Consider the following 16116-nt stretch of genomic DNA (forward strand, 5'->3'; position numbering starts at 1 on the left):
TTAAATACATTCTAAAATGTGGTTCCTTGGTCTCACTCGCCAGGCTTCAGGAGCCCAGTGCAAATGAAAGCCAGTGGCTGCCTCTCTGGGCGGTGCCCTTGTAGGTAGAACACGAGCATCATTTCAGGAAGCTCTATCAACCATCCAGCCCTGGAGCTTTTCACGTACCAACTGGTGAATCCTCCCTGTGGCCCTAATAAGATGGGTCCTCAGATTATGCCCATTTTGCGAATAAGGGAACTAGTGCCGGGGTGTGGATAGTCCGCCCAAAGCCACCGACCGTCAGTGCTGGCGCTGAGCTTCAACCCCAGGCGGTCGGGGTCCTTTGTCTTTTTTTTAACCACTGCTCTATGGCCTGTCACATGCTAACATCAAGGTATTTGGTGACAGTTAGGAATAAGTGTGGATGTCACCGGGTGTGTGAATGACCCAGACGGGCTCAACAGTATTTGAAAAGACTGGAGAAAGACAATATATTCTGATATGTTTTTATTCATGATTCTAAGACCATGTCTCTTAAAGTGCACTAGGACTCCCTGGGTGTTTGTTAAAAATGAAGATTTAGGACCCCAGCTAAGACTTCCCTAATTAGAGTCAGTGGCTGCACACATGTGCCTGTATGAATAAAACCTGAGAATGTCCATTTTAAATACACTCCCAGGGTTGATTTCTGAGGCCTGTTTATAGATCTGAGAATTGCTGTTACAAGATCGGAAACTTCACATGGTTTCATAACCTCTTCCCACACGTGGCATGTCCTTGAACTCTATTTAAAATGCCAGAGGATTTGTTCATTTCAAATTCTTCGGCTGTGCACAGAAATGGCCGTGCACTTGTGTTTAAAGAATTACTTTGTTTGAACGTATTTTTAAATGCTGCAGAGGGGAGGAGGGGGACCAAGTCCTTTCTGAGAAAGACTCGAATCACGGGTCCTGTGGGGAGTTGACGATGTCATGATTGCAAAGCCTGGCAGAGACATTGTGTGGTGTTCTGAAGTCTACTCTTGTTGAAATGAGCAGGGGACTGTAGAAGTTGCCCAGACAGGCTTCCATCCCGGGAGGACACTCCTGTGGGGCTTGGCCTCGCCCAGGTTCCCTTGTGCTCTTTAAAGGGAAGCATGAGATGGAAGGGAGTTTGGAGATGAGCTTGCCCCTGGGAGGCAGTTAGAGCAGGTGGCAAGTGCCTCCTTCCAGGTGATGAATTGTAAACCGAGGGTGGCTGGAATGAGGCAATGATAGATCAGACAAAGACAGCATTGCCGCCTGGAAGCTGTAGCTGGGCGTCGGGGTGACTGAGAGCCTTGCTGAAAGTAGCAGTGTTTTCTTGGGCATAGCAAGGAAGGCGGTGGTTTAGTTTAAGTGGTCATTGATAACAGCCTTTTAAAAGAGTGAAACGTCTACCTAATATGTTTTATGGAAGGTTATTTTATGTGTGATTTGGTGTTCTTTTACTCAAAGGTTCCAGATAACTTGGACCTCCTTGGTTTGTGCGGTCAAGTGGCTGGTCCCTAAATTGCAAGTTTGTCCTTTGGTAGAAATGGAATACAGCCTGGATTTGGCAATGGCGATTTTATTTCCAAACAGAAAGCTAAATTTAGTGTGTGTCTTTACCAAACGAGTTCGAGATAAGTTGAAATTTACACTGGAGCTCTTGAAAATAAAAATTCACTTCCAAGTACATATACTGAACCGACATTGCGATTTTGGTAGCATGCTGTGAATGTTTGCTTTCCAGTGGGCGGACAGAGTATCAAGCGACGCATGGCGCCAGGTTACGAAGAACCAGCACCTTCGAGAGGAAGCCTAGTAAACGCTATCCATCCCGAAGACATTCGACGTTCAAAGGTGGTGTGATTTGCATTCTGTTTTGGAATTTTATGTCGTGGTTTAGTTGGTTAAGCCCCAAGGAGTTTGGTGAAGCAGTTTTTGGAGGAACTGTTTATTGTTCTCTGTCACTGTGAATCTTTCAACAAAACCCCAGTGGGATTCTCTTGGTGGGAATCAAGCTACTCTCACCATCCATCTGTCTTTAGTCTTTCCCATTGGGTGTGTTCATCTCCTTCTCTCCCTTTTCTGTATTTCCTTTCTTGTGCCTGTTTGCTTCTTTGCGACCTGGGACCTCAGAGATGTCATAGGTAAACTTGTTTCTTGCCTGTGAAAGATGATGATGTGTCTTTGAGGGAAAAACAGTCCCTGTCTCTCCTCCATGTTCCAGTTTATTTTTTTCTTTGTTTGGGTTTTTCGGTTGTTGTTTTTTCAGTTTAAATTTATTTTACTTATTTATTTTTGGCTGTGCTGGGCCTTCATTGCTGTGCCCGCGCTTTCTCTAGTTAGAGCACGTGGGGGCCTCTCGTTGCTCTTGTGAAGCAGGGCTCTGGGACACATGGGCTTCAGTAGTTGTGGCACACAGACTTAGTTGCGCCGTAGCATGTGGAATCTTCCCAGACCAGGGATCAGACCCATGTGCCCTGCGTTGGCAGGCCGATTCTTAACCACTGGACCACCAGGGAAATCCTGTCTTCCATCTTCCAGTTTCAAGTGGGGACATCAGTCTCGTGCTAACCAGAATTCTGACTATGTAAGAGGAGAACCAGAACCCTTAAATACTGGACTCAGGGCCCACAGTCAATCCAGACACTCCCTGCCCTTGAATTTAGCCAGACCCCGGAAGTGGGCCCAACCCCTGCCTTCCTGAGCTTCGTCTGTCATTTCCTACTGTGGCCCTGCACGTGTATGGGCCCTAGTACCCAATACAGGTGCTGTCAGGAGATGAGCAGTCCAGGATTGTTTACAGTCCCAAAGCCTAGCTCTCCCGTGTCCACACTTGCTTGCTCCTTCATTCAGGACATCGAGTTTAGCACTAAGATGCTTGTTCTTTTATAGCAGGACTTTTGCACTCTCCCTACCCCTCCCTTGTTCCCTGCTTGGATATCAGTGTAGTGGCCATTCCATATGTTTTTCTTGTATAACTCAGGACTTAGTGGGCCTTTGTGGGACCTGGCGCCTATGCCTTCCCATTCTAGAATCTTTAACCTTGTGTTCCCCCTCTGTTTCCTTCTTTGTAAACTAACAGTGCAGTAGTATGGTGACCAGAAACTCTCTAAAGCCATTCTTGGCTGCTTCTCTGGGGGAAAAATGCCCAGAGCCTAGGGAATGTGGCCTCACTTTCAAGAAAGGCCAGAGGTTGAGAGGGTGGGGGTGTGTCCAGGGAGGGTGACAGATCCGTGAAGGGTGACTGATTGCAGGAAGTGGGAGTGACAGGTGATGGGGTGGGGAGAGAGATGAGAGCACGCTCTGTCCCAAGAGCTGTGTTCACCTCCCAGGCGAGCACTGTGCTCGTAGCCAGCTGGTCCAAAGTTGCCCAGAAACACCCTGGTATAAGGAAGAACTTTCTGATGTGGCCATCCAGAGACAGTGCTCACTCTTTAGGGAGTGAGTCCGCAGCCCCTGGAGGCGTACAGACACAAAGGCCGTGGCTGCTGCAGTGGGGAGGGGCCTTGACTCCATCGTTCTGTGCTTCTCCTCCACTTCCCTTCCTGGTCTCCAACCTCTTTGCCTCCTTTAGTTTCCTGACATTTTCTCCAGCCAGAGTTCTGGCCTCTTCGGGAAACATGTAACGATTTTCCGTGCTCCAGTTTTCACAAAACAAAATGGAGTCTAGATACACAAGGTCTACCTCTGTCCATGATCCTTCTGCAGACTCACACCCGAACCGGGTTGCAGGCGTCTGCCCTGAGCTCCGCCGCACAGGCTCATGCTTGTATTTCAGCTTGTAGTGTCTCCTGATGCAGTCTCTATCTATATGAAGACTATAAGCTCCTTGAGAGCAGGGGCTGTCTCGTCTCTGCGTCCTAGGGCTCCTGGTCCTGAGAACTGACTCAGTGATCATTTTCAGAGTGAATCAGAGGGTTGGGCCCAGCAAGAAGGTGATTTATGTTTCCTCCAGAAAGGAGAAGTAACCAGGTTGAAGAGTCTGCCTTCTGGGATTGGGACTGCTCTGAGATCATGGAAGTCTCTTCCCCAGTCATTGGTAAAAAGTGGTCCAAATGGTAAAAAGTGTTCAAGCCCTCTAAAATGTCTTATTTTTCTGTTTTTCCTTTAAAGCAAGTAACCCAGTGATAGCAGCTCAGTTCTGGTAAGTGCCCGCAGAGTCTGGGGACAGCTCTGCTGTTGAATTATTGTATTTATTTGCAGTGGTGACGTTTAATACAATTAAATCATGAAGTGAGGCACTTGATGGGCCCCACCCCCCACTCCCTTTTTCTGCTGCCAGGCTATATGGTCCACCTGGCTTTCAACAAGTACACAATAGAACGTTCCACGATAGTTTGTTATTTTGGAAAGCACAGCTGCTTTGCTTGAGTGGCTTTGTGCCCTGGGTATTGTTAACAGTGGTGACGAAGGTGATCGGCATGTGTAGGACAGGGTGTGCTAACGGCTCTGCAGGCGGTGGTGGGAAAGAGGGGCCAGGCTGTGGAAAAGCCGAAGCTCCCAGAGAAAAGCTGGGTTTGCTCAGTGACATGTGGGTTTTATGTCAGACCACATGAAAGACCTTTATCAGACACCCAGTGACATTCCTGCAGGAAGAGAACTCGTCTTGAGACTGAAACTCTACCACAGGCCTCAGCGAACTTTTTCTGTAAAGTGCCAGGTAGTAAATATTTTAGATGTTGTGGGCTCTGCCGTCTGTCTCAGGACCACAGACATGCTCTGTCCTTAGAGCCTGCAAGCAACACAGACAGTACGTCAGTGAACGACCGGGACTGTGTTCCGATTCAACTTGACTCACTAAAGCAGGTGGGCCAGGTTTGGCCCGTGGGGTGTGGTTTGCCGCCCCGTCCCCAACGCACAGGTGGCCTGCATCTTTCCTGTACATGGAAATCATGTGCTGAGCTGTGACAGCCTCAGCCAGGCCGCTCCCCAGGCTAATCAAATCAGTCTCTGGGGGGTGGGGACCCGGGCATCTGTGGTTTTAAAAGCTCCCAGGGGGGTCTAGGTCCCAGGTCTGTCCCACCTGGTATGTACCTTTCTCTCCCTGAAACAATTGCTTTCTTACGTGAGTTTTGATCTTGGTAGACAGCTATTATGCTAGAGAACCCCAGACTATAATTGTTTCAGCCCCTGAGTCCAAGCTCCAGCCACTGGTGGTCCTGTTTAGGTAGCCTCTGGCCATCCCAGGCATAGGGCTTAGGCTGCCACAGAGGGTGGTCTTTGAGGTCGCCACAGCTCTGGGGCGCTCTGCACCCTGAGCGGTTGGCGGCGCCTGCGGAGGAGCGGGCTGGTGATGAGACTTTGGGAGGCCTCTCGCCCAGCCCCAGCAGAGCACCAGCCAGCTCTGGGCTTTCCTTGTTCTCATCTGAAAACAAAGAGGTTGGGCTTGATCAAGTGTTCTTCAAACTTCTTTAGCCTCTGGCTTTGGCCCCCTAGGGGAAACCTGCCATGGAAGGTTTTCCAGGACAGAGAACAGACCAGTTTGGGATGTTCTGGATGCTGCTGAGCTGGGACCCTAGGGCAGGGCTGGCCCCTGCTGCTCATCACCCCACCACCCCCAGGCAGCCCCCAAGACACCTCAGGGACCACAAGGTTCTGGAGAACCTAGCTGGCCCTTGTGTTAACGCAGCTGGAAACTCAGCCTTGCATCTCTGATTGCACACGCTGCCTGCAGTGCCATTCGTTTGGCTGGGCGGCAGGTGTCTGACTCCTGTGTCTGGGTTCAGTTCCCAGCATCTCACAAAGGCCCCGAGGGGCCTGTTGAACTGCTCCACACCCGGCTTGGACCTCGAGAATAAGAGGGGAGCTCAGGGATCCCATGTGGGTTAGTTTAGGCCCACAAGCTTACCGTGTTTGCAGGATCCCTGGCGTGGGCAGTGTGTGTCTTGCTTTTCATTCTCAGGGGCTTATGACTTAGGTTTCTTTCCTTTGCTCGCTCAGGAAGTGATTGTTTTGTTTGTTTTTCCCTAATAAAATTACGTTTTCCTCATAGCATCTAGTAGAGATTATATATATCGGGAGCTACAACAAGCTAAAAAAAAAAACACTCCACCGAGGAAAAAAACCAACCCCAGTAAACATACCCTTTAGGAACAAATGAGCTAATAACCACTGTTCGCAGCTGTTCAATTGCTCTTCACAGCCTGTGGGATCCTGGGGTGGAGAGCAGTGCCGTGGGAGCTGGGGATACAATTGTTCTCTGAGGGCCGAGGTAATGCCAGGAGTACGGCATCTTGCAGACACTTAGTCCTCCTGGGGAAGGGCAGCAGGGGCTGAATCTGGCCCAGAGCCTGGCGCTGTGCACTGCCCCCTCTGGAAACTGGAACGCAGGAGTACTTGGGCCTCAAGCAAGACTCATAACCATGATCGGTTTCCTTCTCATTGCTGGAGAAACCTTGATTTCGAACATGCCGCCCTAGCAGCGTAGCCCGATGATTGTGCTTGGGTTGGTTTGTGGTTTCTCCCGCCAAGCGTTGTGTTTTGCACCAGCTGTCTCTGTCCATGCTTCTGACCAGAGCAATTAGACTTCAGATTCCATCAACAAAGGATCATGCATGAGGAGCCTGGAACCTTTCCTCAGGTTCTCAGAGAGCCAGGGTGGCTTAGCAGAAAGGGTACAGACCTGGAGATTTTGCAAAAAATGTCTCTGCCGTGGACTAGCCAGCAAGTGTTTTAACTCCTCTGTTAGGCAACCATTCCTTTATGTATAAAATGAGGTGGTAACATGTATACATCTCATCGCCTTGCCGTGTGGATTAAATAACAAGACGTCAAGTCCCCAGGACAGAATCTTATGTGGAACGAACCTTCCAGAGTGGTGGCCATGCCATGGCTGCCCTGTTGAGGGAAGTGGGGCCCTTGGTGGTGGGTGCTCAGAAGGGACCCGCGACTCTTCCATCAGTTGGAGAAAGCCCTGGGCATCACTGGAGCTGCCTGGTACCATGGGCCACCCAGCAATGCCAGGGCAACCTGAAACGGGAGCTAAAGTTACTTGGTTTGCCCAACTGTGAAAAGACCTCTTTTTTACCACCAAAATATAACATCACAAGTGGGATTCAGGAATCTTACCTAGATATTTTTATTTGTGAACTTTTTTTTAATTTGTGAGCTTTAAGTGACTAATGAGAGCTGCTATTTAGTTTCCCCAATTATATACTCAGTTAAACTGCTAGTAACCACAAAGAAATAGGATTTGTAAAAGTTGCTAACAGAGTAGCCAGCATCCTAAGATTAGTTTACAGCTGTTAAATAAATCAGTAATCAATCTGCTTTACAGCCTATTACAATTTTTCTTTTTCTTTTTCTTTTTTTAGCCCTAAAACAAATCCTGAAGTCCATAATTACCAGGTGAGCTATTGCTTTTAAAGGTTTTCATGTCATATTTCTTAAAGTGTCTAAATTTTCCACACTGAGCAGTCATTATGCTTGTAACCAGGTTTTGAAGAAATAACAGCAGTACGTGTTTTTTCTTTTTTTGCCTTGAGAAAATGGTAAGAGGAGAACCTTCTCTCCAACCCCTCCTTCCTCTTGGTTTTCTGAGCTGCCTGTTTTTCTTCACCTGTCCACTGGCAAGCATCAGGGACGTATGTCCGAACTTTCTGGGTGGTCAGACACAGCCTCTCAGGGACCCTCTCAGGAGGCAGTTGTTGTCAAGATGTGTTCTAGGCCTAGGGAACAGGAGTCCCTGGAGATTCACCTCCAGGAAAGGCTGTGGTCACATGTTTGGGAAATGCTTCATCCTTCATTCTCTTCTTGGATCTTCCAGTGCCCTTTGGGGTGTCAAAAGTACCAAGAAGTCCTTCAAGGAAGACACATGTTTTATTTTTTTTTCAAATCTAGGGTTTTCCCAAATCATTCCTCTATTGGACAGCCCTCCCCACCCCCATAAAAACAGCTAGTCTTATCCACCGCTTTCTATTGGTGGTGGATCCATTACCATTCATGGAGTGGTAGTTTCTAGAACCTGCTTTATAAGCACCGTGCTAGGCCTGTTACCTGCAGAAGGAGCAAAGATGGGTTTCCGTAGCTGGTGGCCCAAACCCTGTGCCTGCCCATGGGCAGCTCTCACTGGCTGTTCGCAGCCTTCTACAACCTGGGTCCAACTTAACTTTTGTATATGTATTATCTCTGCTCCTAAGCATACATCATGGGTTCAGGTCTTAGAGAATCACATCATTTTTGCCCCAAATTTTTTTCCTACTGTTTCTTTACCCATGCTCATCTGCCGGGAAACCATCACCTTCAAAGAGCCTTTGCTGAGCCCCTTCATTGGAAATCACGCAGCCCTGCTGCACATTAAAACCATCTGGCAAGTTTTAAAAAAAAAAATAACTGGTGCTTGGGGCTCACCCTGGACTGGTTGAATCTGAAACTCTAGGGTGGGCAGGATCTGGTATTGGCAAGCATCAGGGCCTTGAAGGTGGTTCTCATGAGTGACCAGGCAAGGACCCTGAGCTGATGGTGTGTTCCTGGCTTCCTGGGTTGTCATGGGCTGAGAGGCAGCACCCATATTCAATGAGCCCCTAACGTGGGGCCAATTTTCTTGTCCTGGGCGTGTGTGAATGTCCAAGGGACACTGCTCTCCTGGGTGTCTGTGTCCTGTCTGGTTTTGAATGTCACAAGTAATTAAATACTCCATGATGAATTCACTTTGGAGCCTTATTCTAATCAGTCTCTTTCTGGATCTTTCGTTACTGTAGGTTAAGTAATTCCTTAGATGGGACTGAGATCCCAGTGTGCATTATCTTCATAAGACCTCCAAATTATTTTTCAGAATTTTAATACTGTCTTCTGTACATGAAATCTTATTCCTCATATGCAGAACCTGGATGTGACTTCCGAGTTGTTGTGAATAAGTGTAAAAAGTGCTTTGTATCCCGTAGGGCAAAGGCCAGGTTTCCCGATCTCCTTGCCTTCTTTGGGTTCTTGGTTCTTCTTAGTTACAGATTTTTTTTTTTTTTGAGGGACTTTGAGGTGTGAGTGGCTGGAATGTTGTTGATGGGTCACTAGTGCTTGAAGGAGAGAGAAAGAAAAAAATAAGCAAAGCATTCCCGACTTAGTACTGCCTCTTCCCTGACAGCCTACAGGTGTGCCTCTCTCTGCGTTCTCTGCTCTGAGTGAGCATCAAGGCAATTATTCATTGAGAACAAATCCACGAAAACCGTTACCTGGATGTTGTTCATCTCTTAACATCTTTGGCAACCACTGGCCCTTTCCCCTTGCCAGCCTTATAGGTGCCGTGTTGGGAATAAATTGAGTGGGCAGAGAACACCCTGAGAAGTGGCCCGATAAGCATCTGAGTGCTGAGAAGGGTTTCCAGGAAGACGGTGTTGTAGCATTGATGTTACTCTGAGCTCAGCAAGCCGAGCCAAATGCAGACGATGGATTGCTGTGCTCTCAGTGAGAGAGCTCTTGGCATTTGGGAAGGAACAGTTCTCCACTGCTTGGGACTGTCCTTAGACTTACACAAGGTTCAGCTTCCCTCTTCTCTGCCAACAAGTTACGGGTAACCCTCCAGTCATTATGATAAGCAAAACTGCACATACCTCCTTATAGTTGTCCCCACGGGGGCATACTGCCCTGGTTGAGAACCATGTGGATTAACTTTAAAAAATGTTCCTTGAGAGCTTCAGTTCAGTTCAGTCGTTCAGTCGTGTTCGACTTTTTGCAACCCCATGGCCTGCAGCACGCCAGGCTTCCCTGTCCGTCACCAACTCCTGGAGTTTACTCAAACTCATGTCCATTGAGTCAGTGATGCCATCCAACCATCTCATCCTCTGTTGTCCCCTTCTCCTCCTGCCCTCAGTCTTTCCCAGCATCAGGGTCTTTTCCAGTGAGTCAGCTCTTCGCATCAGATGGACAGCTTTAGAGGGTATATAATTTTCTGAAGGAGAACGAGGAAGGTTCTGGAATATCCTTCTTCCAGGGCTTTACAGATAAGGTGACCACCTCTCTCCAGTGCATCTAATTTGGTTGTGTTTGAAGATGAGGTGTTAGAAGATCCATTTCTAGTCTAGCTTAGTCTCTGTTGTTGAAGACGCAGTTGGTGGAGCCTCATTTGGAGCCTGGCTATGTGATTGAAATGCCTGAAACTGCTCAGCTTTGGGCGAGTCATCTATCACTTCTCTGGGCTTCTGCAGCCCCTAAAAGAGAGACATGTGCAGAGATGATTTCCAGGAGATTCTAAAGCACTGGTCAACTTTCAGACTCTGCTACTGAGATTTTTCTCCAGATTCCGCTTTCCCATCAGATGTCCTTTAGTGGCTGCGGTCTTGCTGACCGGCATCTTTGAAGCAGAGAGGCCACTGAAATACACAGTAGGCCAGGAGGGCATCTCAGGTCCAGAAACACTGAACGAACAGAATGGCTGAGAATTTTTCATAATAGAAAGTAGACTCCTGCTTATTAACAAAAACATCAGGGAGGGAGAAGAAGGGAAAGAAATGATGAAAAGAATAATAGTGGCCACACTGTAGTGACTTCAAATGTCAGGAAAGCCTCATCTGCCCTGTAGAAAGTTTAGGCTTGCGAAGCCCCAGGACTTCTGGCAGTGTCTATGGCTGCTGCCCCCTGCAGGCCAGAAGTGGAGTTGCAGGCAGCCTGCCACCCACCCAAGCCTGCCTTGTCTTGACCCCTGGCCATTTTTGTGAGTCACCCGTCTGGATCCTTTTTTTTTTTTTTTATATGTTCAAATGGGCAAACTACGTCTCTCTCTCTCTCTATCAGGATCTAGATGGTTTGTGGTTTTGTTTGTTTCCGGGGGATGTTTACTTTTGGATCACCTGATAGAAAAGTATTTAAACGAGAGAAAGAGTTCGCACACAGTCTTGCTCCCTTGGCGTCGTCCCCTGTCCAGTCCTGTTTGCAGTGTGACTATTTACACACAGTTGTCATCCTTTTCAGCAATGGCAGAAACTGTTTCTAAAGAATAAATTACCCCCATTCTCCCCCGTTTCTCTGGCCCCTTCCTTCGGCTCCCTTGGGAGAGATGAATGCTGCCTGGCCCCGGGTGCTCTGGGGCACCCTTTCAAGGCAGATGCTTTCTACCTTTCTTCTTAGAGGGCAGCCCCCCAGCCTTTGTCATGGGGGAAACTTGATATCCTGGGAAACGTCCGCTCCCCTAGCCAGGCATCAGTGAGAGCCTCTCCATCCACAGCCAGTGAAGACCGTTGAAACCAAAAGGGCATTGAGTAATCCAGTTTGGTATTTTATTTCTAGCCTCAGTATCATCCCAATCTCCACCCCGGCCAACCTCGGTGGCACCCACACTCTCCAAACATAAGGTAAGTACCTGAGCTCCCAGAGCTGTCCTTTTCTACTTCCTACTCTCCTTTTCCAAGCTCTTCTTTTCTACTTCATTGTGAATTGAAATTCTGCATCAGAAACCACTGTTAAAAGAGTTGTCTTGTCTTGGAAGAGATGAGTAATTTGCAAAGCAAAAGAAGCCGATGATGGGTCTGGATTTACTAAAGCTTATGCTTGATGAAATAAAATGAACTGGGAGGGGGTTTTTGGTTTTGTTTTAGTCAGTCTAACCTCAGGTATTTGGGGTTTGGTTTTATGTTTGAAATGTTGCTTAGAATTTAAGTAACATTTTTCTGTCCTGAGAATTCATCTATTAAAAATACGATTAAAGCTCAGGGATTTTTGTTGTGGGACTTTTTTGAAAGGATTTTTTTCCCCCAGGGATGGAGTGGAGGGTTGCTTTCTGTGATGATGGATTTTTTTCTAAACCTTGGGGTCAGTAAACTTTTCTGTAAAGGTCCAGATAGTACTTTCAGCTTTGTGGTCTCTGTCACAGCTACTCAGCCCTGCTATTGTACTGAATAGCTTGAAAGCAGCCACAAATGATGCAGAAGTGAATGGGCCTGTCTGTGTTCCCAGAAAGCTTATTTATGAAAACAGACAGTGGGGTTTAGGCTGAGGGCCGTGTTTACCCACCTGTGTCCTAACCTTCCATTGTCCTTCCCAGGTAACCTGGCACCTGCTTTGTTACATTTATGATTAAGCTTGGGATTTTTTTTTTTAATGCCAGCTTCATAAAAGCAAACGTTCCTTTTAAGATTTGAATTTCACATCAGTCTTAATTGGTGTTTATGTGTGAAGCTCTTTCAGAAACATAGTTGGTGAATTCAGTTTAAGTTATTTCTTATGAGATTGCGAACCTGGCTCCTTGAGAGAGAGTATGGTGAATGGAGTGATGGGAATACATCCATTTAGAACAAGGCCAAGGAGAGCAATTAGTCCTTGATCTTTCTTACCCAGTCTGTTGTGGATCCTGTAGGACAACAGTGCAGTTTGATCATAAGCACTTGATGTCCATGTAACATTGAAAAGCAAGTTAGACTAGTGAACTAATACCTCTAAAAGTTTCTGTATTGCAAAGACCATTTCTTTTCCAGACCTGAGGCATGGGAGAGATTCATATAAATGCTTTTTAATTTAACCTCATGCTTATAAAACATAACACTGATTTTCGCCTGTTTTATCATGTTGATTTCCTTGTGAGTCAGTCTTCGCTGGGAACGCTAGGAAGGCTGGACCAGTGCTGCTGCAGGTGGCCCTGATGCCTAGCAGGATCTGTGTCACCTGGGAGCTTGATCATGCAGAGTCCCAGCCCCACCCCAGACCTCCAGCATCAGAATCTCTGTGGGTGGGACCCAGTATATGGTATTTTATTAGACTTTCAGTGAAAAGAGAATTACTTGGTCCAGCACTTTCAGAAAAGGATGAATAAGGCATTCACAGTGTATGTTCCCGTGGCAACAGCTCTGAGAATTCCCATAGAAAAGGAACCTTTTTCACCATCACCTAGCTTTTCCCAGACTGACTATATCCTTAGACACCCTTGGAGGGATGATGGCCCAGCCACAGGCAGCGCTGTTCTCAACTTGGAAGTTGGTAGAGGACCAGAGCATCTGAATTTAAAATACACTTGAAAGTAGAAAATCTGTTCATTTCTTCTGAAAGCCATCTTCATTCATGTAGTTCATGGTTTCCCCTGCCCATTTCCTTTGCACTTGTGTTGTTTCACTCAATTCTCTGATTGTCTTCCATACCCCCCACTAACTGCTCCCTCTGCAAACAAAACAGGCCATCCTTTCAGGATGACAGGCCGCATTGGAAAGCATCGGCCAGTGGAGATGACAGCCATTTCGATTATGTCCACGACCAGAACCAGAAGAACTTAGGAGGAAAACAAAGTGTGATGTATCGAGATAAACTCGTGACTGCACTTTGAGAGACTGAAGCGTCTTACTCCCATTCACCGTCATAGTTTCATTCCATCCCATGGAAAGTGTCTTGGCATCACATGGACGTGTTTATAGAAATATCTCCGAGGGATAGTTCTGAATGGTGTTTTCAGTGTCCATGTAAATATTTGCAAGTAACCACGATAGGTAGTCACAACTTACTGTGGACTGCATTCTCAATAAAATGAAGGTAGTTAAAGGCTCAGGAATCGTTTTGATATTCTGATTTTAAAATTGGAGTATAAGTCTGTGTTTATTGTTATTATTGCTGTGTACCTAATGTTTCTTTGTTATTTAATGAATGGGACCAAATAAACCCAGGAAAACTTGGGAAGATCACTCTGTAGGGAGAGTATCATGTAGTACCGTGGTGGGGATTGGGGTCACTGGGGTCCAGCCTCTGTCATTGTGTGATATTGGACAAACCATTTTCCCTCTGTTGGCCTTGTTTTCCCCTGCCCAAATAGAGCAGGTTGGACTAAATGATCACAAGGTCTTCTCTAGGTCTAAAATTCTGTGATTTATCAACATTTAATATGCTTAAGCTGAGCACATAACAGTCAGACTTTCTCTAACAGAGGATTACCTCTTTCAGAAGCTAAATAAAGTATGTAACATGTTAGAGGTTATATAAATACAGGGAGATTTTGAATTTTCTATCTTAAAGCAGTTTAGCCACTTTGAATTTTAGCAGTTTTATTAATCATAAATCGCATAGCATTTGTCTTTATAGAAGTTGCTGCTCAAGTACAAGAATAATTTTTTAATGTCTTAATGATCGGTGCTGCTAATTTGCATGATTTCTGAAGACATAATTATGAATACACACTGTTAGAATATGCAGAGTTTGAGGGTTGCTTTTTATCGTAGATTTCCTTATTTTAAGAAGCAACCTACAGGGACTTCCTGGCAGTGCAGCAGTTAAGATGCCACGCTTCCATTGCAGGGGGCATGGGTTCAATCCCTGGTTGAGGAACTAAGATCTTGCATGCCTCGAGGCATGGCCAAAAGCTAAAATAAATAAACTTAAAAAAATACATACATATATATATAAGGCAACATGCATCTGAGACTCATTGATGGCTCAAATTAAAGCATATAAAATTTTAATGACATTGTGCCAAAGCATCTGGGCAAGAGGACAGGAGGGTGTCGCTACAGTCTTTTTGTAGAACCAGAAATCAGTATGTTTTTTAGAATACAACTTGTAGCAAAATATTTATTTTCCCCCATTTCAAGCTCCCAGGTAAGACATTTTTTTTCCCTAGGTAGGCTTGATATGCTTTCCTTAGTATTTTTGTGAAATCAGTTCTTGTGCTATTTTCATATATGTAATGGTAATTTGGCCCTTTTAAGCCTTTTTTTTTTTTTTTAAAGATGTTTTGCCCTCCTTTGAGATAGTTTATTGCCGAAATCTGACATTTTTTGGAGGGGTTACCAAAAGTCTATCCAGAAGGAGAGAATCAGTTGCACATGCGGCCTAGTCAGGCCGATCACCTGTAAACTCTCCCTGAGGTACTTGTTTACAGGTATGTTTCCTTGTAGCAGACGTTTTGATCCTCAGTATTTGTGTTGCATACAAGTAATTGTGTTCTGAATCTTTTGATTTTATTGATACAGTTTTCCAATTGTGTTTCCGAGGAATAAAGACTATTTTTGCTTCTTTTTTTTTTTTTGGACACGATCTTCATTTTACACTGCACAGAGGTATCATTTGTGGATGAAGTAGGTGATGGGACTTTGGAAGTCTGAAGATGAACATTCAGTTAGGTGGTGTGGAGCAAGCTCATCCTAGAATGAGACTGCTCTTAGGAAGAGTGGCCCTACTTATAGGCACAGTAGCAGAGGTGTTTCTTCATCCAGGGCAGCTCTGGTGAAGGTTTCTATGACCTGGTCCCAGGCGGCCGGGAGTTTCCACTGTAACAGTCCTATGGGGAGGGTGGGTGTTTGCCTTGGCAGCTGCTCATCCTGGCAGAGACCCCCACACCTGTGTCTGTGACCTCCTGGAGATTGTGTACGCTTATCTAATAATCTCTAATAAATACCTTTCTGCCTAAAGTAACTTGAGTGGATTCAGTTGTCTGCAACCAAGAGGTCTAACCAGTATATCTACACATGGCCTCCTAATAGTTAAAGGAAGTTTGCTCTTTTTATCCTTCAGCTTTGCAGACCTTTCTCTACTGCATCTGACAACAGTAATCACTCATTTACAGCTTCTTGAAGCTACTCCCTTGATTTCTGGGATTTCTGACCCTAGTCCTTGCACTTTTTCTTCTTTGTAACAGCCTCTGTACCTGTCTTTCTGTGAAAGATTGGTGTTTTCCGGGGGTTCTTCCTCTGCCCACAGCTTTTCTCACTTAGCAGTCTACCTGCTCTTCTCATCTTGTCAAGATTTTATAAGTGCTGTTGACTCTGAAGCTCTTCTCTGTAATGCAGACAACTCTTGTGACTTTTTATACTGACGTTTCAACCTGTATATCCTTGTACATGTCAAACATCACATGTCAAAATTAAAGTCATCCTATTTTACTGGGGGGGAAAAAAAAGTAACTTCACCTGGATTCTCTTCTTCCTACCCAGGATAAGAATTTATGTCATATACGACTCTTCCCCCTTTTGCCCTGCATCTCCAGGCAGTCCCCAGGTCTCTTCAGCTTGCCTTCTTAGTATCTGTCTGTTGATCCACATTTCCTGTCTATCAACAGTGATCTATAGCAGCATCTTCTTTCTGGCTGAGAGGTACCCTTTTCCTGATCTCCCTGACTCCTATTACCTGACAAGCTCATCCTCCTCACAACCACTGGAGTGATCTTTCTAAAGCGCCATCTGATTGCATCCTTGCAAGGCTTGATATCTGCCAGGGTTCTCCATCA

At 46.0% G+C, this 16116-nt stretch overlaps 1 protein-coding gene across 11 annotated transcripts in view; it reads left to right on the forward strand.

The window, feature by feature from the left end:
• The window catches only part of EPB41L4B (erythrocyte membrane protein band 4.1 like 4B), a 140665-nt gene that overhangs the window by 62353 nt on the left and 62196 nt on the right, over positions 1 to 16116 (forward strand). For 10 of the 11 annotated variants that reach the window (XM_061163456.1, XM_061163459.1, XM_061163462.1 and 7 more), the window contains 4 exons: positions 1735 to 1844; positions 4104 to 4134; positions 7304 to 7337; positions 11208 to 11272. In XM_061163456.1, coding sequence (XP_061019439.1) covers positions 1735 to 1844; positions 4104 to 4134; positions 7304 to 7337; positions 11208 to 11272 — 240 coding nt within the window. Of the gene's footprint in view, positions 1 to 1734; positions 1845 to 4103; positions 4135 to 7303; positions 7338 to 11207; positions 11273 to 13082; positions 15302 to 16116 lie in introns of those variants that run through there. The other variant, XM_061163467.1, reaches the window with a different exon arrangement.

This window comes from Dama dama, chromosome 16 (genome assembly GCF_033118175.1).
Source record: "Dama dama isolate Ldn47 chromosome 16, ASM3311817v1, whole genome shotgun sequence".
NCBI classification, from domain to species: domain Eukaryota; kingdom Metazoa; phylum Chordata; class Mammalia; order Artiodactyla; family Cervidae; genus Dama; species Dama dama.